This window comes from Elephas maximus, chromosome 6, assembly GCF_024166365.1.
Source record: "Elephas maximus indicus isolate mEleMax1 chromosome 6, mEleMax1 primary haplotype, whole genome shotgun sequence".
NCBI lineage: Eukaryota > Metazoa > Chordata > Mammalia > Proboscidea > Elephantidae > Elephas > Elephas maximus.
In genome coordinates this window covers 116,692,409-116,712,979 of record NC_064824.1, presented here as the reverse complement: position 1 = coordinate 116,712,979, position 20,571 = coordinate 116,692,409, and the positions used below count along the sequence as shown (strand labels likewise).

Genomic DNA, 20,571 nt, shown 5'->3' with positions numbered 1-20,571 from the left:
GAAGCACATATATATTTCCTCATTTACCTGTCAGGTCCCTGAAATGTCGCCATTTGAAGCAAAATATCTGGTAAAAAAATGAACTGAACTTGGAATTTTTTTTACAGCTCTACTGCTATACAGCCATGAAATTTTGGCCAAGTTGCTTTGCTCAGGACTCAGTTTCTCCACTAGTATATTAAAAGGATTGGTCCAGGGTTCTCTAGGTCCCTTCCAACTTTGCTATTGCATAGCAGCATTGTTCTCCACCCTGGATCTGCATGAGATGACTTTGAGAGTGACATATGAATCAGGAGTATCTTAATATCACCCAAGGGAGGCTGGAGGCTGTCTTGATTTAATGAACAAAGGGAACCCATCCTGCAGAGACTGGAGAGGGATTGTGGTGGTGAGAGAAGTCGTAAGCTGGGGGGAGACAGATAAATACAGATAATAAAACAGAGAAAAAGAAGTAAATAAAGGAACACAGGAGTCCCTGGGTGGTGTACACGGTTAACATGTTTGGCTGCTAACCAAAAAGTTGATGGTCCGAGTCTACCTAGGGGCACCTCGGAAGACAGTCCTGGTGAGTTACTTTTGAATAATCAGCCCTTGAAACCCCTAGGGAGCAAAGCTGTACTCTGATACACATGGGGTCGCCGTAAGTCAGAATCAACAGCAGCTGGTTTTAGAGGAACACATCTTGGGAAGCAAGAGGGACCAGCTCAGAATGAGCAGACAAGTCTAGGCAGAAAGCAGCTAGACCCTGAGACTGGGGGACTTAGGCTGGGACACAGCAGAGACAAGAGAGAAATCCATGACTGACTCAAAGGCTGGCCCTAGATTTGAGTGGTTAAGAGCTCGGCTGCTAACTAAAAGGTCAGCAGTTAGAATCCACCAGCCACTCCTTGGAAACCCAATGGGGCAGTTCTACTCTGCCCTATAGGGTCAGTATGAGTCAGAATTGACTCGGTGGCGGTGGGTTTTGGTTTTTGGTGATGGTTTGGTTGGTAAATTATTTGTGCTTAGACTGTCCTTATGAGAGACAGCAAGCCAGAGACAGAGACAAATATTAACTGAGGTCACGTAAGTGAAATTCACTCTCTGCTTCATTTCTTCAGGGCTTATTGCATTCTCTTATTTTCCTTGGAGAACGCTGCTTCCTCCAGCCCTGGGTAGAAGAGGAAAGAACAGAGTCCTGGAACCAAGTGAAACTTAATTTGGCATCCTCCTTCAAAGAGTCATCTCAGGGAGCTGTCTGGCTTGTCTGCCTTGCCCAGGCAGAACATGCCTGGTCCCTCTGGCAACTCGGGTGTTTGGTAAATACATGTTCCCCTGCATTTTCCTCATGCTGAATCAGAAGCTGTTGGGAAGGCTCAGCCAGAGCAGTTGAATCATGCCTGATCCTGAGCTTAGCACAGTGCCTGGCACAGAGCAGGGGGCTATTGTCACTGAATTAATCCTGTTTGCTGAATGCAAAAGGAAAAGCTCTTTCCTGAGTTATGAGTGGTAGCTACCTGCCTTCTGGAGCCTTCTAGCTCAGAAGTTTGTCTTTACTCCCTGGAGAGGCCTCTTTTCATAGCCATGGCTGGGAAAATGGTTATCTCCTTGGTTTAGTGGTTAGATAGTTTTAAAATGAAGAGGATTGAGACTTGGTAAATGTTTGGTAACTGTGAAGTTCCATTCACTTCAGTATCTTTCCTTAGGCTGGTCAGAGCTAGAGCCCCTCCTGACAAAGACTCCTCCGAGACAAGCCTCATGAGTGAGCCAGGGCAAGGCCTTCTGTGGTGGTCACTGCTATGTCCCAAACCCTGGGAATAATAAGCACTCAATAAATATTGACTCAAATTCTTTGTTTTCTCTGGGTGACATAGATCCTGTCCCCATTCTGTACTACCGCTGTCTTGTCAAACCCGGAATGATGGATGTGTTTGTATTTCGTGGAAAGAGAGGAGATACTGAAGGGAGACTCTAAGTAGGAGTTGCTGGTTGAACTTAGGAAAGCTCTCTGCCTTCCTGCTACCCAATCCCGCTGATTTGGTGAACTCGCTCAACCTTCTGCACCTTCTAAGACACTCCTGACTACTATTTGACCCAAGAACGCGAGAAACGCTAGATGATCCCAGAACACATTTCCTTCCATGTGTTCACCAACAGGAGGCTTGGGCTGGAGATGAGGGGAGTGGTAAGGCTAGCCCTGCCTCCATTCCAATTCGTCTCTCTACGTACCCAATAAATAGCAAAGGGATTCACTTATTGTGAAGACCCTCATTTGGGACTTCTGCTCACCCTTGCCCAACCTCTCTGTAGCATTTTGGATGCTTTCGATTGCAAATAACAAAATACCCAACTAAAAGTGGTTTATATATGTATTAGTTTCCCAGGGATGCTGTAACAAAATATCACAAACTAGTATAACAACAGAAATTTATTGTCTCACAGTTCCAAAAGCTGGCAGTCCAAGATCAGGGTATTAGCTGTGTTGATTCCTTCTGAGACTTTGAGGGAGAATCTGTTCCATGCTTCTCTCTTAGCTTCTGGTAGCTCCAGGCTTTCCTTAGCTCCCAGCTGTAGCATCATGTGGCATCCTTCCCTCTGTCTCTCTGTCTCTGTGTATCTTCTCCTCTTTTATAAGGACACCAGTCATATAAGATTAGGACCCACCTTACTCCAGTATGACCTCATGTTAACAAAACTGGTAAAACCTTCAAAGGCCCTGTTTCCAAACAGGCTCACATTCACAGATACAAGGGTTAGGATTTCAACATATCTTTTGGGGGAACACAATTCGATCTATAACAGTACAAAAAAAAGACATTTAACTATCTCATTTAATGAGAAGTTGGAAGTAGGTGGTGCCAGGATTGGCTTAGTGATTCAAACTTGCCTTTTTGAATCCAAGTTCTTTTTATCCTTTGGTTCCACCCATCTAATGAGTTGGGCCTTTTGTCTCATTGTCACAAAGCAGCAGCCACGGGATCACACATCATATCCTAGAGCCACATTCAAAGACTGGGAGCAGGGATGTGGCCAAGGCGGTAAAAAAGCTCTCCTTAATCCAGGAAGATTCTAGGAGCCCCCTGACCCTAGCAGACTTCCCCTTAAGCAGTGGTGTACTGGAGCCAACTTGAGCCTGCTCATGAGATCAGATTATTACATTTTCAGCAATTTTGTGAGCTGGTTGATAAACACAGCCACCCTTGAAATCAGTCATGGTTGGAGTATTTACGTTATGGAAAGTGACAAACGCTATAAATCAGGCTTGTTTTCCCTGGAGAGCAGTTTACCAGCACACTATTGCCCTTAAGTATTATCAGTCAGAGCTGGACTATATGGCCACTTTTTTTTTTTTTTAGTAAGGGAGCCATAGAAGTGATTGTCACTTTCAGCTTCTTTCAAAGGGAGGTAGGTTTTGCTAGCAAGGAAGAAAGGGGAGGAAAATGGTGGTTGGGGAAGCAACTAATGGTGTTTGCCGCTAATGGTTTCCAATGGTGGGAATTTCCTGCAATCACTTAAAAGAATGTCTTTAAAATATCTCAGAAAACAGAGTGCTATAGGCCCAGTGGTAGGATGGACCAAGTTCTAGCAACTGGCATAGTTTAGGGCATATTTCAAATAGATAGGACATCAAGCTTGGTAAAGTAGAGGGTCAGCGAAAAAGAGGAAGATCCTCAATGAGATGGATTGACACAGTGGCTGCAACAATGGCCTCAAGTGTAACAACGATTGTGGGGATGGCGCAGGACAGGGCAGTGTTTTGTTCTGTTGTGTGTGGCTTTGCTATGATTCAGAACCAACTCAACGGCACCTAAAAACAACCGGCCATAGGGTGGGACACCACGAGCAGGTTTTCTGAACCCTACAGTGGAGGCCTGCTATGGATGCAGCCTCAGTTCCTTCCTGTGACCACCACTGGGGGCTGCCTTGACACAGAGACAGTGAACAGTCATTATATATGAGGCTTAGAATGGGATGATGAAAGGAAGAGAGGAAACCCGAGGGGCTAGAAGAGAGGCAGGAGGTCTTAGAGGGTAGTAGAAGTGTTCGCTGAAGAAGAGCCAACAAATGAAGGCCTGCCATCCTTGGCTAAGAAGTCCTTGCTGATCAGGCCATGGGTGGCCAGAATCCTGAGCAGTCCATGTCGAAACTTTTGGCCAATGAAAGCATAGATGAGGGGGTTGAGGCAGCTGTGGAGGAAGCCCAGTATCTCGGTGACATCCAGAGCCCAGCCAATGTCATTGCGGCGCTCACAGGTCTCCTTGATTACCCCAATCCTCATGAGGGTGTCTGTGACCAGAACCAGGTTGTAGGGCAGCCAGCAGAGCAGGAAGACAAGCACGACAGCAAAGATGATCCTCATGGCCTTGTGCTTCTGCCCCGTGTGGGCCTCAAACAGTGTGCGCAGGGTGAATCCATAGCAGAACACCATGACCAGCAGTGGCAGGATGAAGCCAAAGGTCTGGGGCAGAATCCGGAGCACGAGCCTCCATTTTGCTGTATTGTTACCAATGTCCTCGTAGCAGACTGGGCTGGAATAGGGTGGGTAGATAGCCTTACGGAAGAGGACAATGGGCAGGGCCAGAATCAGGGACAGTCCCCAGATGCCCAGGCATATGAACTTGACCAAATGGCGCTTCTGGATCAGCGTGCGTGTGGCATGGACAATGGCCAGGTAGCGATCCACGCTGATGCAGGCCAGCAGTAGGATACCACTGTAGAAGTTGACTTCCTTCAAGAGTGAGACCACCTTGCATAGGGGTGTGCCAAAAATCCAGCCGTTTTTCTTGGAGGCAGCCCAGATGGGCAGTGACAGGGCGAAGAGCAGGTCAGCCATGGCCAGGTTCAGCAGGTAGACATCCGTGACAGAGCAGCTGACCCGGTTGTATAAGATGACCAGCATCACCAGGGTGTTTCCCAGCAGGCTCAGCAGGAACACCAGGGCATAGATGGTGATCACAACATTCTTGTTGATTTCAAGGGATTCTGGCCGGCATGGGGCAGAATCTGATAGAATAGAGGGTATTCCAGTACTGTAACTGTAATTACTATCATCTCCAAAGAAATCTTCAAGGCTTAAATTATCGAAGTTAAATTCTTCCATTTTTGAGATAAACTTTAACCCTGGCCTGTAGAAGAGAGATGAAGGTTACTATACAATAAAGTCCCCTACAGGTTCTAGCCCTTTCCCTGCCCAAGAACCTGGGCTAATTTGCACTGGCTTGCACAGACGTAACTTTCACTTCATATGTGTGAATAGCAAGGGCTCTGAAGAATGAGACACATTTAGTGATAAACAGGACATTTCACCAAAAGGAGCGTGCCTCTTTAAAACCAGAGGTTCTTAGGATTTTTCATGATATCACCATCGCCCAAAACATTGTTGAACCTCTCCTTTGGATAATCCCTACAGAGCAAGTTGTCTTGGGGCCCTCAGTGGTGCACATCTTTGGGTGCTGAGGCTGGATTTAATGTTTAGAAACATAAAATGCCACTCAGCTCTCAATATCAAGGGTTATGGGGGTAATCTTTTGGGTTGTACCCCTAGGAAAAGATCAAGGTTTAACTGCGAGATGAACCTTTTGTCCTACTTTCTGAAAGTCATTTTACAAGATGTGCTCTGGAATACGGTTGCAGCGATGGCAGAATAGAGTTTCAGAATGCTTGAGCTAGAAGAAATGTCCATCAGTTAATACGGCCCGGAGCTTCTTTGTCAGGAAGGAGGTCTGTTCTGGGAGCGTTTGTGTACTTTAAAAAAATATAAGGAGGTGGCTGATTCTTCAGGTAGGTGAAAATGTAACCGGTTATCTTGGGAGCTTGGGGCACCCATATTCTGCCACATAGGGGCAAGCAGAAAAAGCCAGTGTGCCCCTAGAATAAGGCAGGGAGGCAACAGGAAGCAAAGATGACAGGTGGAAACAGTGTCTTTGTTCTTGGTGGCTTTCCAGTCCCGGTGGTGTTCCTACCTGTCCTGCCTGTGTGTGTCTTGATTCATCCCTGATCTCCCTCAATCATTACAAATAGTTCTTATTAGCCCCAATTGGCTGGTGAGAATACCGAGGCACAGGGAGGCTCAGCAACCAGCCTGCAGTCACCAAACCAATAAGTGGAGGAGCCAGGATTCAGACTAGGTGTCAATGGGTCCACATGGCATATCATTTTCAGTATTCAGCCCTACGTCTTAAAAAAAAATCACACCTTACGTAGATTATTAAGTCAACCTGTATATAGTTCACTCACATTATTTTAGGCCTTGTGCATTACTTTCTTTGGCTATTCCTTAGACCCAAAATTAAAGAGTCAGACCTTGCAAGAATGATAAACCAAACAGTCTCGAGTGATCTGACTTCTACTGACCACTCCATCATGTTCTCGGTGACCAAGCAAGAGCTTCCCTGATTAAACAAACCTGCCAGCCTCTTAGTGACACACAGTTGTTTAGATGAATTCTAATTTACTACATAAAAATACTATAGAACAGTGTACGTGAACTCTCTGTACTTTCTGTACAATTATTCTGTGAACCTAAAACTGCTCTAAAAATTAAAGTGTATCGAAAAACAAAACCATAGAACAGGGACATAGACAAAATCCCAAATATTTAAGGCAATCTTTTTAACATGAAGAAAATATTCAGCCAGCCATTTCAACACAATCCCAGTATTCTCTACAAATATAATTCACAAAGATTTGTATTTAATATAAAGGAGGGGAAATTAGCAGTGCCTGACCCATCCTCAGATCCCCTAGCCAAAGCAGGGAGAGCTGGCTGAACCTGGGAAGGCTACAGGGTCAAGGGAAGGGGGTGGGCAGCAGTTGTCTAAGTTGTTGTTGGAGTAGGGTATAGGAAGAGGGGCAGACATTCTCCCTTTGGGAATAAGAAGACCTAAGGAGTGAGAATGAAGAGACTGAGGGGTGTGGATGGGGGGCCCACCAGGTGGGGGGATAGGTGCCTGGGATAAATACAGGCTGGGTGTCAAAGGAAACAGAAAACAGAGACAACCTGGGGCGTTAGGAGGTGGTGGGTTTTCCAAGACTTACCAAGATGCTGAGCTTTTCACCTGTATGACACCTCCAGGAGGGCAGATGTGGTCAATGAAAGGGTGGTGGTGCTGTGAAAACAGAGGAGAGGAAGTGAAGTGTTGAATTAGATTGCTCAACCGAGGGGTGGAGTTCTTGAGCGTGCAGTGTGGCTTTTGATAACTTTGAATAATTAGTTCCCAGGTCAATTCTTTAATAGATAGTGACTTTATGGACTCATAGAGTTCATATTGGGAAGGAACTGTAGGGTTTTCTAGCCAGTCCTCCCATTTCACTGATGAAGAAATTGAAGCCCAGACAAAGGAAATGGTTGGCCCAGGACTACACCAATTTCTCTCATTTTTGTCTTGATCTTTGCAGCGGTTTTTCAGCTGACCTATCTGACACTTCCCACGCCAGCTGCCTTAGGCTTTGCAGTACCATTTTCTTCAAAAGCTGTCTTGACACAGTCTTGAGGCCCTGACTGGAAGCCAGTCCATTCCCCTTCCCGAGCAGCTAATGAAGTCCATTCTCCAACCACTCCTCTTACCAGGTTCTCATACTCCTGGACCACTACACACCTGTTCTAATTGCCCCGGGGTCAGGTACCCAGCAACTAGGGACAGCCTGTATGCCCACTGAGCCTGCAGAATTATTCAAAATGTCCAGTCCCCAGGAAGCCTGGACAACCTAGCTAACCCCATCCTGCTGGCCATCATCGCTTAAGTCCTTTCCTACAACTCCAACTTGTAACCTTGTCCTCAGATACAACCCCTTGTGTGGCCCTGCCTCATGGCATGCTGTGCCTCCCCATCTCTGGGAACAGTGAGTATAATAAACCTCGTTACTTTCCGTGGCCTCTCTGACTTCTCTCTCCCACATTGCATGTGACTTACCATCCCACAAATCTGTTAGAGTGGGTTTCGCAGGTGCTTACCAGTCAGCAGCGCTATTGCTTTTTAACATCTTTCACATCTCAAGGTGGGGGACAACTTATTAAGGGAATGGAGATAGAACTTAGGCCTCTGGTGAGTCTGGTAGCTTTCCTGCCTGGACATACTGCCACTTGTCTTCCATATGCTCTTGAAGATTCCTCAGAGCCTCACAGACTCCTTCTCTATGTCACATCCCTGAGCGGGGGCCCATTCCTGCCTCTCCTTGCCTTTCACCTCATTTCCCAAACATCTTCTTTGGCCAGGTCCCTTATTAAAACCCACTGCCGTCGAGTCGATTCCGACTCATAGCGACCCTATAGGACAGAGTGGAACTGCCCCATAGAGTTTCCAAGGAGTGCCTGGCAGATTCGAACTTCTGACCTTTTGGTTAGCACCCGTAGCACTTAAGGTCCCTTACTAGGGCGTTGCTATTCTTTCTTGGTTTACACACTGGGATTGGGTCTGAGGACCAGAACTGTGTAGTGGCCACCAGCCTTAGAGCAAAGAGCATCTAGTTAGAAAGGAAGTCCTCAGCCAAAGTCAAAATCCAACTCAAGTCCAAACACATTGTTGAAAACAGCGTTGGGTGATTCTAAGAATATATTTAATCACATTTGCTATTGATCATAAGTGAAAAGGAGCCCTGGTAGTGCAGTGGTTAAGCGCTCAGTTAGGCTGCTAACTGAAAGGTTGGAGGTTTGAGTCCACTAGCCGCTCTGTGGGAGAAAGATGTGGCAGTCTGCTTCCGTAAAGATTACAGCCTTGGAAACCCTATGAGGCAGTTCTACTCTGTCCTATAGGGTGGCTATGAGTTGGAATTGACTCCATAGTAACCAGTTTTGATTAACGAAAGGTAGAGCAGGTACATTACAGGTAGCGCACTAATTCACACTAATTCATTGCCCTGTCCCAGGCCCCTATCCCAGCTAACAAAGCCTCAGTCGCCTCCATTGTTCCTTACACTGTCCTCTTGCTTAACATACCCCAGGGCCCAGAAAGTCCTCAAAGCCTGTGGCAAACTCTCTTAAGACCCTACCCCAAGGAAAGAACCTTTGAGTCTAACTGTTTAGGAAAGGTTTTTCAGTGTTTGTCACCTCTCTCTTTCCCATGCTGGAGAAGAAAGCAACGACACCTGGCTAGGTGATGGTCAAACCAGACAGAGGCTCATTACACATGAGAAGCAGTTGAGAGGAGTGGTTAAGAACTTTGCTAGCTGAGCAACTTTGGGCACGTTACTTTTCCTTTCTGAGTCTTAGCTTACTCATCAGTAAGATGGGGCCCATAACCTAACGCATTGGGTTGGGGTGAGGATAAAATTAGTGTTTAGCATACACATAAAGCACAGTGTTAACTTTTATTGTTGTGGTTACTATTATTCAAATAGTTTATCAACTAATAACATGCTGTTTCTCCCACTGCTTCTCCAATCGGACAAAAATAGTTTGGCTGCATCTGTTTCCTTCTGTTCTTTTCCTTCTTTTCAAAGCTGACTTTGCTGTAGATCTTAATTTGATGTACTTTTACTTGGGTAACAATAGTCATATTAACTGTAGTGCTGAGTGCCTAAGTTCTAGCTTCTGGACAAGGTGCTTTCCAGAATTTGTATTATTTAATCTTCATGACAACCCTGTGAAATTGGCACTTTCTGGAAGTGGAAACTAAGATTCAGGAAAGTTAAGCAACTTACCTAGAGTGACAAAGCTGAACTGAGGTTTAACCTTTTTTTTTTTCTGACCTCAAATCCTGTTTTCTGCCCACTGTAACAAGGGGGATGGGTCCCAGCCTCAGGTTCCTAAGCCCAGTTAGGTACAGTTCTGTTCCAGACAACCAAATACAAAGAGTATAGAAAGGGGAGCCCAGATTTAACACTTCTCAACCGGTCTATGTTATGGAGTGAATTGTGTCCCCCCAGAATGTGTTGTAAATCCTAACCTCTATGCCTGTGGTGGAGCCCTGGTGGCGCAGTGGTTAAGAGTTTGGCTGCTAACTAAAAAGGTCAGCAGTTCAAATCTACCAGCCACTCCATGAAAACCCTATAGGGCAGTTCTACTCTGTCCTATAGGGTCACTATTAGTCACAATTGGCTCAACAGGAATGGGTTTTATGCCTGTGGTTATAATCCCATTTGGGAATAGGTTTTCCTTTTTATGTTAATGAGGCAGGTTTAGCATAGGGTATGTCTTAAGTGTTAATTTCTTTTGGGGTATTAAGAGAGACTGGGGACTAGAGATGTCAAGCCACATGAAGACTGCCCAGGAGCAGAAGGTCAGAAGAGACGAGGACCTTCCTCCAGAGCCAACAGAGAGAGAAAGCCTTCCCCTAGGGCTGGCACTCAGAATATGGACCTATAGCCTCCTAAACAGTGAGAAAATAAACGTCTGTTTGTTAAAGCCACTCACTTCTGGTATTCCTGTTATAGCAGTACTAGGTAATTAAGTCTACTTCTTGATTTTCTTTAAGTTGATTTCATTTCCACTGAACCCTCCGCATGCATGCGGTTGGTGGGGTGATTAAGAAACTGGCTTCCAAACCTAGTTCTGCTATTAATGGTCAAGGTGAGCGTGAACGAGTTATTCTCTCTGGGCCCTGGTGTGATCCTATGTGAAAAGATTGTTAAAGGTCTGTGCTCTCCAGTATGGTGGCCACTAACTGTATGTGGGAAACCCTGGTGGCGTAGTGGTTAAGAGTCACTTCTGCTAACCAAAACGTCAGCAGTTCAAATCTACCAGGCGCTCCTTGGAAACCCAGTGGGACAATTCTACTCAATCCTACAGGGTGGCTATGAGTCAGAATCTACTCGATGGCAACAGGTTTGATTTGGTTGAGCCGTATATGGCTATTCAAATTTAAATTATTCAAAATAAAATAAGAATTCAGTTCCTCAGTCATCCTAGCTATATTTCAATGCTCAATAGCTAAGTGTGTCTAGTGGCTACCATACTGGACAGTGCAGATAAAGAACATTTCAGTTATTGCAGAAGGTTCTGTGGGACAGCACTGTCTGGGCAAAGACTTAATTATCTTCAGCTGAAAGTTTCTGCAATTCATCACCCCAGCAACTAGGAGACTCAGAAAAAGAGGGGCTGGAATTTCCCAAGTACCTTCTATCAGAAATATGTCCCCAGCAATTCTAAGACTGAACAGATCACCTACCTCCTGTTGCTGCTGTATCTGCTGTTGTTTTTGCAGTGGCCACTGACACCTCTGATGTGACTCACAGTGTGGAAGCTGTTAAGGCTGTTGGGCAGGAAAGAAAGTTTAGCACCCTTTATGGGGAAACTTCTGATGCTGGGCTGCAGAGGGGAAACCCAAGAGGCCCACAAGGGGAGGTGTTCCCACAGAGGAGGTGTGCCCTGGGACTCTGTCTCCAGGCGAAGGTCCCATCTGCTCATTCAGGGATGAGTGCTTGAGATTTTCACGCCTTTCTGTCTAATGGCTACTGGAGGAGCCTGCTAGTCTGAAGGTGGAGGTTTGTCTAGTCTACCTTCTGTCTCTCAGCCTTTTGAACCTGCACCTCCTTCTTTACGAGGAAGGTGTAGGCAACCCCAGTCTCTTGCCAACAGACTTGCCTGAACGGGCATGCTGTTTCTTCCTTCTCTCCAGGGTCACTGTGAGAAGTGTTCCTCCTTTTGTTTCTGGGGAACTCTGACATCTGGCTGTGGAACCTGCCTCTCACTTCCTTGAGAATTCTGCTTCCTACCTTCTCTGTCCCTCAACTGCTCTTCCCTTTCAGCCCCTGAACTGGCTTATGTCTTTCTCACCCTCCCTCTCTCCTAGGACCCCTTTAGCTATCACTATCCTGTGTCTTTCTCTTCACAGGCACAACTTGGAAAACTGGAAGAGGTGGGTGAGCGGGTAATAGGAGAAGAAAATGATCGAATGCATATTTTAGAAAGATTACTCTGCGGCCAGTTGGTCTCTATTTGTCCGGAGGGCAGATTGAAGGGGAAAGATTTGAGGCAGACACTCTTTACCAGTACTGGTTGCTGTTGAGCTGACTCCAACTCATGGCGACCCCAGGTGTGTCAAAGTAGAACTGCACTCCATAGAGTTTTTTTTTTTTTTCCATATAGTTTTCAATGGCTGATTTTTCAGAAGTGGATCGTGTAGATCATCAGGCCTTTCTTCGGAAGGGCCTCTGGGTGGACTTGAACCTCCAACCTTTTGGTTAGCAGTCAAGTGCATTAACTGTTTACAGCACCCAGGGACTCCAGAAACTATTTGTTTTTCTTGTTAGGTGCTGTTGAGTTGATCTTCGACTCGTAGCAACCCAAAGTAACAGAGTAGAACCCCCCTATAGGATTTCCTAGGCTGTACACTTTACAGAGGCAGATCTCCAAGTCTCTTCTCCTCTGGAGCTGCTAGTGGGTTCAAACCACCAAAATTTTGGTTAGCAGCCAAACACTTAATCATTGCCACCAGGGCTCCTTCCAGAAACTATTTAGGAGAATAATGTAATAATAATAGCTAACAGTGCTGTCTTAGTCATCTCGTGCTGGTGTAACAGAAGTATCACAAGTGGATGGCTTTAACAAAGAGAAGATTATTCTCTCACAGTCCACTAGGCTAGAAGTTGAAATTCAAGCGCCAGCTTCAGGGGAAGGCTTTTTGTCTCTGTCGGTTCTGGAGGGAGGTCCTTGTCATCAGTCTTCCCTTGGTCTGGGAGCATCTCAGTGCAGGAACCTCAGGTCCAAAGGACGCTCTGCTCCTGGCACTGCTTTCTTGGTGGTATGAGGCTCCCATGTCTCTCTGCTCACCTCTCTCTTTTATATCTCAAAAAAGACTGGCTTAAGACACTACCTAATCTTGTAGACCTCATCAATGTAACTGCCACTAATCCATCTTATTACATCATAGTGATAGGATTTACAACATATAGGGAAATCACATCAGAAGATAAAATGGTAGACAATCATAAAATCATACAAGGAAATTATGACCTAGTCAAGTGGACAGATATCTTTGGGGGACACAATTCAATCCATGACACATGCCAACATCATTTTAATTGCTTTATAAGTATAAACTCATTAAACCAATAACAGTCCTATGCAGTAGATCTTATTATCCCCATTTTACAGATGATAAAACTGGGACCCAGTGAGATTTAGTCACTTGCCCAAAGTCCATAGCTGTTAACTGACATAGCTGGGACCCTAACTCAGACAGCCTAGCTCCAGAATCCACCACTATTGCATGACTATTGCATTAGTGTAGGGGACAGAAAAAAAAGAGAGTAGCTGCTGAGCCTGCTTATATACAACCAGACACCTCATGGGATTTGTTTCCTTGGTTTGGAGATTTAGGATCATGGTTTCATGGGACATCCCAGCTAGCTGGTCTAATAGCATGTTTAGTGCTTCTGTTCCACCTCCTAGTTCATTGCATAGTTCCTGGGGTCTTAAAAGCTTGCAAGTGGCCATCTATGACACAACAATTGGTTTCTATTTTCTGGAGCAACAGAGGAAGAAGGTGAGTCAGGAATAGGAGGAAATGGAATGCGTGGCTAATTGCCTCCATGAATAACTATCTTCTCTGCCATGAGACCAGAACTGGACGGTGCCCGGCTATCCTTACTGAACATTTTGATCAAAAATTTTATAGAGGAATCCTAATCAAAAAAAGAAAAATGCAGAACATAATTTCAAATTCTCGTGGACTCCAGGTTTTCTGACACTATTGCCCTAAGAAAATCTTAAAACCTTAAACCAAAAATATTCCCTGAAGTCTTCTTAAAACCAAACAATAGTTTAGCTTAACTAATAAAAAAGGTCTGCCTTGAGCGTTATGCTCTTTTAAGAGTTATCTATATGGGATCAAATCGACAACAGAAACCTGGAAGATTAGACAGAAACCTTAGGGGACAGTGGTTTTATGTTACTAGGAGAGGAACAACTCAGAAAAGGAGGGTGAGAATGGCTGCACAACTCAAAGAATGTGATCAGTGTCACTGAATTGTACAGGTAGAAACTGTTGACTTGGTATGTGTTTTGCTGTGTATATTCTCAACCACAACAATATAAACAAAATAAATTTTATTGTGGTAAAATATATAACAAAATTTACTATCTTAACCATTTTAAGTGTCCAATTCAGTGGCATTAGTTACATTCACAATGTCGCGCAACCATCGCCACTATCTATTCCCAAAACTTTTTCATCACCTCAAACAGAAACTCCATATCTCTTAAGCAATAGCTCCTCATTCTTCCTTCCTCCCAGCCCCGGTAACCACTAGTCTACTTTCTGACTCTATGAATATGCCTCTTCTAGATACTTTATATGAGTAGAATCATACGATATTTGTCATTTTGTGTCTAGCTTATTTCATTTAGCACGTTTTCAAGGTTCATTCATGTTGTAGCAAGTATTAGAGCTCATTCTTTTGTTATGACTAAATAATATTCCATTGCATGGTTACACCACATTCTGTTTATCCATTCATCTGTTGATGTTTGGGTTGTTTCTACTTTTTAGTTATTGTGAACGATGCTTCAACAAACATTGGTGTAACAAGTATCTGTTTGAGCCCCTGCTTTCAATTCTTTTGGGTATCGTATATACCTAGGAGTAGAATGGCTGGGTCATATGATAATTCTATGCTCAACTTTTTTGAGGATCTGCCATGCTGTTTTCCACTGTGGCTGAACCCTTGTACATTCCCACCGGCAATGCCCAGGGGTTCCAATTTCTCCACATCCTCATTAACACTTGCTATTAAGCAACATCATGATAAACAGAGGAAATATCGAAGTTGTCAAAGATTTCATTTTACTTGGATCCAAATCAATGCCCATGGAAGCACCAGTCAAGAAATCAAACAATGTATTGCATTGGGCAAATCTGCTGCAAAAGACCTCTCTTTAAAGTGTTAAAAAGCAAAGATGTCACTTTGAGGACTAAGGCCTGGCCTAAGGCATGGAATTTTCAATTGCTTCATATGCATGCAAAAGCTGGACAATGAATAAGGAAGACCGAAGAATTGATGCCTTCGAATTATGGTGTTGGCAAAGAATATTGAATATATCATGGACTGCCAAAAGAACAAACAAGTCTGTCTTGAAAGAAATATAGCTAGAGTGTATTGGAAGCAAGGATGGTGAGACTTTGTCTCACATACTTTGGACATGTTATCAGGAGGGAACTGTCCCTGGAGAAGGACACCATGCTTGGTAAAGTAGAGGGTCAGCAAAAAAGAAGAAGACCCTCAATGAGATGGATTGACACACTGGCTGCAACAATGAGCTCAAGCATAACAATGATTGTGAGGATGGCACAAGAGTGGGCAGTGTTTCTTTCTTTTGTATATAGGGCTGCTATGATTCAGAACCGACTTGACGGCACCTAACAATAACATCTCTTATTGGAGAAATACCTGTTCAAATCCTTTGTCCATTTTTAAGTTGGGTTGTTTTTTTGTTGCTGTTGATTCGTAAGAGTTCTGTATATATTTTTGACATTAAACCCTTATCGGATAGGATTTGCAAATATTTTCTCCCATTCTGTAGATTATCTTTCATTTACTTGTTAATGTCTTCGGATGCATAAAATTTTTTCATCTTGATGAATTCAAATTTTCTTTTGTTGCTTGTGCTTTTCATATTGTATCTAAGAATCTATGACATGAAGGACATAGGACTTGAAGATTTACTCCTATGTTTTCTTCTAAGAGTTTTATGGTGTTAGCTTTTATATTTAGATTGTTAATCTCTTTTGAGCTAATTTTTGTATATGGTGAGAGGTGTTGTTGTTGTTAGGTGCCATCGAGTCAGTTCCGACTCATAGTGACCCTATGTACAACAGAATGAAACACTGCCAGTCCTGCGCCATCCTCACAATCGTTGTTATGCTTGAGCCCATTGTTGCAGCCATTGTGTCAATCCATCTCATTGAGGGTCTTTCTCTTTTCCGAAGACCCTGTAGTTTACCAAGCCTTCTCCAGGGACTGATCTCTCCTGACAACATGTCTAAAGTTTGTAAGGTGCAGTCTTGCCATCCTTGCTTCTAAGGAACTTTGTGGTTGTACTTCCAAAACAGATTGTTCACTGTTTTGGCAGTCCATGATCTATTCAATATTCTGTGCCGACACCACAGTTCAAAGGTTTCAATTCTTCTTCTGTCTTTCTTATTCATTGTCCAGATTTCACATGCATATGATGTGATTGAAATACCATGGCCTGGGTCAGATGCACCTTAGTCTTCAAGGTGACATCTTTGCTCTTCAACACTTTAAAGAGGTCCTCTGCAGCAGGTTTGCCCGATGCAATGTGTCTTTTGATTTCTTGACTGCTGCTTCCATGGCTGTTGACTGTGGATCCAAGTAAAATGAGATCCTTGACAACTTCAATCTTTTATCCGTTTATCTGATGTTGCTTATTTGTCTAGTTGTGAGGATTTTTGTTTTCTTTATGCTGAGGTGTAATCCATACTGAAGGCTGTAGTCTTTGCTCTTCGTCAGTAAGTGCTTCAAGTCCTCTTTCTTTTCAGCAAGCAAGGTTGTGTCATCCGCATATCTCAGGTTGTTAATGAGTTTTCCTCCAATCCTGATGCCCCGTTCTTCTTCATATAGTCCAGCTTCTCAGACTATTTGCTCAGCATACAGATTGAACAGGTATGGTGAAAGGATACAACCCTGACATACACCTTCCCTGACTTTAAACCACTCAGTATCCCCTTGCTCTGTCCAAACAACTGCCTCTAAATCTGTGTACAGGTTCCTGATGAGTACAATTAAGTGCTCTGGAATTTCCATTCTTTGCAATGTTATCCATAATTTGTTATGATCCATATAGCCCAATGCCTTTGCATAGTCAATAAAACACAGGAGAACATCCTTTTGGTATTCTCTGCTTTCAGCCAGGATCCATCTGACATAAGCAATGATATCCCTGGTTCCACGTCCTCTTCTGAATCTGGCCTGAATTTCTGGCAGTTCCCTGTTGATAAACTGCTGCAGCCGCTTTTGGACGATCTTCAGCAAAATTTTGCTTGCACATAATATTAATGATATTGTTTTCTGCATTTGGCTGGATCACCTTTCCTGGGAATAGGCATGAATATGGATCTCTTCCAGTCGGTTGGCCAGGTAGCTGTCTTCCAAATGTCTTGGCATAGACGAGTGAGCACTTCCAGCACTGCATCCTTTCACTGAAACATCCTAGTTGATATTCTGTCAATCCCTGGAGCCTTGTTTTTTACCAGTGCCTTCAGTGCAGCTTGGACTTCTTCCTTCAGTACCATCGGTTCTTGATCATATGCAACCTCTTGAAATGGTTGAACATCAACCAATTTTTTTTGGTATAATGACTCTGTGTATTCCTTCCATCTTCTTTTAATGCTTCCTGTGTCATTTAATATTTTCCCCATAGAATCCTTCAATTTGCAACTCAAGACTTGAATTTTTTCTTCAGCTCTTTGAGCTTGAGAAATGCCGAGTGTGTTCTTCCCTTTTGGTTTTCTATCTCCAGTTCTTTGCACATGTCATTATAATACTTTACGTTGTCTTCTCAAGCCACCCTTTGAAATCTTCTGTTTAGCTCTTTTACTTCATCATTTCTTCCTTTTGCTTTAGCTGCTTGACATTCAAGAGCAAGTTCCAGGGTCTCTTCTGACATCTATTATGGTCTTTTGTTTCTTTCCTGTCTTTTTAATGACCTCCTCTTGCTTTCTTCATGTATGATGTCCTTGATGTCATTCCATAAGTCGTCTCATCTTCGGTTATTAGTGTTCAGTGGTTTGAATCTATTCTTGAGATGGTCTCCAAATTCAGGTGGGATATATTCAAGGTCATATTTTGGCTTTCCTGGACTTGTTCTAATTTTCTTCACTCTTTTGGCAGTTTCATCTTGAACCTGAATGTGAGCAATTGATGATCTGTTCCACGACTGGCCTCTGGCCTTGTTCTGACAGATGATATTGACCTTTTCTATCGTCTTTTTCCACAGACGCAGTCTATTTGATTCCTGTGTATTCCATCTGGTGAGGTCCATGTGTATAAAAAAGACAAACAAACCATTGCCATCAAGTTAGTTCCCACTCACAGCGATCCTATAGGACAGAGTAGAACTGCCCCGTAGAGTTTCCAAGGAGCGCCTGGTGGATTCAAACTGACGACCTTTCAGTTAGCAGCTGTAGCTCTTAACTACTACGCCCTCAGTATTTCCTCCATGTGTGTAGCTGCTGTTTATGTCGTCAAAAAAAGGTATTTGCAATGAAGGAGTCGTTGGTCTTGCAAAATTCTATCATGCGATCTCCGGCATCATTTTTATCACCAAGACCATATTTTCTGACTACCGATCCTTCTTGTTTGTTTCCAACTTTTGCATTCCAATCACCAGTAATTATCAATGCATCCTGACTGCATGTTCAATCAATTTCACACTGCAGAAGCTGGTAAAAATCTTCAATTTCTTCATGTTTGGCCTTAGTGGTTGGTGCATAAATTTGTCTTCGTTGTAGGCATATGGGTATTATCCTACCACTCACAGCACTGTACTTCAGGATAGACCCTGAAATGTTCTTTTAGACGATGAATGCAACACCATTCCTCTTCAAGTTGTCATTCCCAGCATAGTAGACCATATGATTGTCTGATTCAAAATGGCCAATACCAGTGCATTTCAGCTTACTAATGCCTAGGTATGGATGTTTATGTGTTCCATTTCATTTTTGACGATTTCCCTCGTTACTACCTTCTTTTGTCTTTAGTTGATTTTTTTTTATAATGAATCATTTATGTACCATATTTTTATGCAAATAGTGCACACCTTCTATGTTTGTTTGCCAGCCGTGCTCTTCTTCAACCTTGTCCTCACTCATACCTCGTGGGGGAGGGTACAGCTGGCAAACAAACATAGAAGTTGTGCATTATTTGTGTAAAAATAAGGTGTATTTCCTTTTGTGTATATTTTTTAGATATTTTCTTTGTAATGGCACAGCGAGTAAAGCACACAGTTGCTAACTGAAAGGCTGATGGTTCAAACCCACCAGCTGCTGTGGGGGAAAAATGTGGCAGGCTGTTTCTATAAAGATTTACAGCCTTGGAAACCCTGTGGGGCAGTTCTACTCTGTCCTATAGGGTCACTATGTGTCGGAATCGACTCAATGGCAATGGGTTTGGTTTTTTTGATTGATGTTCTCATTTTGTTTAAATATCATTTTCTTGACTTCCTTTAGTTCTTTGTGGTTTCCTTTAGCTCTTTGAGTATATTTAATACAGTTTTTTTGTTGTTGTTGTTGTGGTAAATAGCTACGTAACAAAATATTTGCCTCTAAATAGTCTTTCCACGCTCAGGTCAGTGACATCAATTATGTTCATTATGTTGTTCAACCATCACCTTATCCTTTCCCAAATTTTTCCATCACCCTTAACAGAAGCGCCGTGTCTCCTTAATACAGTTGTTTTAAAGACTTTATTTAGTAAGTCTATTGTCTGGTTTCCTCAGGGACAGCTTCTTTCACTTTATTTTGCTTTTTTGAATGGCCATCCAGTTTCTTTGTATGCCTTGTGATTTTTATGTTGATAATTGAACATTTGAGTACTATAATGTGGTAGCTCTGGAAATCAAATTCTCCTTTTCCCCCAGGGTTTGCTTTTTTTTTTTTTTTTGATTGCTGAAGGCCATAGTAATCCATTTGTTTAGTGGCTTTTCCTCTCTATTATTGTAGACTACCTTCCTGGATGTGTATGGCCACTGAAGTCTCTGTGCTTCAGCTTATGTTCAGCAAATGGTTTTAATAAAGAATAAAACACACTTCTCCTAGTCTTTGCAGATTGGCTCTGTGCCAGGGCTGTCCTTCAACACTTAGCCAGGCTTGCACTAAACCTAGGGACCAGCCGAAGGTGAGAGCATACATAGGCTTTTCTCAGCTGTTTTCTAGCATGTCTCTTGCCCTGGGCATGTTTGTGGTTTTCTAAATTCTCCCATATATATGCATGCTGTTGAATGTCCTGATTTCCCAAAGAAACTCTCCCCAGGTTCTCTTCTCAGTTCTTTGGTATCTATTCTAAGTCTTAATCTCACTCTTTAGCCTTCGGTGGCTACAGGTGGTTAAAGTGTTTGGAATGTAGCTATAGTTTTTCAGCCCGGTGTGAGCTTTGAGATAGGCAAAAGAGAGACCGGCCTTGAGTCAGTCCTTCAGGCAGCCCCCAGATAGGTCAGAACAGGCACGCACAATAATTTGAATATAGTCTGCTTTGTTTCTTCCAGAGCCAGGGACCAGGATTCCTCTCTGGAAATGCGGGATGTTTGACTTTAAAACTGCCATTGAGCTGGGGAGGGGGCGAGACATTGGTGAGTAGAAAACATCACAAAGCCTTTCCTGAAGTAGTCTTTTTCTTAATTCAGAGTTAACTTGGTTGCTGTAAACTTTTGACTGGTTTCCAGAGTTCTGATGAAATTCTGCCAGATTCTGCTTGTTTCTTGGGGTTTCTGAGAAGGGAAGGAGGCACAGAACTTCTGACTCCACTGTCTTGCCACAAGCCCGCCTGTGGAGTAACTGGAACTCTTACTCATTGCTGGTGGGTGTATAAAAGGTACAACCTCTTTGGAAAATAGTTTGGCAGGTTCTTAAAAGTTAAGCATACACCTACCATATGGCCTAGCCATTTCGTTCCTGCAGATTAAACTAACAAGGAAAA

General features: G+C 43.5%; 1 protein-coding gene across 1 annotated transcript; it reads right to left on the bottom strand.

The window, feature by feature from the left end:
- Window positions 1-2,330: 2,330 nt before the first annotated feature.
- Window positions 2,331-7,082, bottom strand: CXCR2 (C-X-C motif chemokine receptor 2). Its single transcript, XM_049888139.1, has 2 exons — window positions 7,018-7,082; window positions 2,331-5,105 (listed from the first exon to the last, which is right to left on the bottom strand). Exon 2 carries the CDS (start codon window positions 5,078-5,080, stop codon window positions 4,004-4,006), a length of 1,077 nt encoding a protein of 358 aa, XP_049744096.1. The 5' UTR covers window positions 5,081-5,105; window positions 7,018-7,082; the 3' UTR covers window positions 2,331-4,003.
- Window positions 7,083-20,571: the final 13,489 nt, after the last annotated feature.

Coding starts and splice junctions, on each gene's coding strand:
- CXCR2 (XM_049888139.1), bottom strand. CDS start 5,080: ATGGAAGAATTTAACTTCGATAATTTAAGCCTTGAAGATTTCTTTGGA.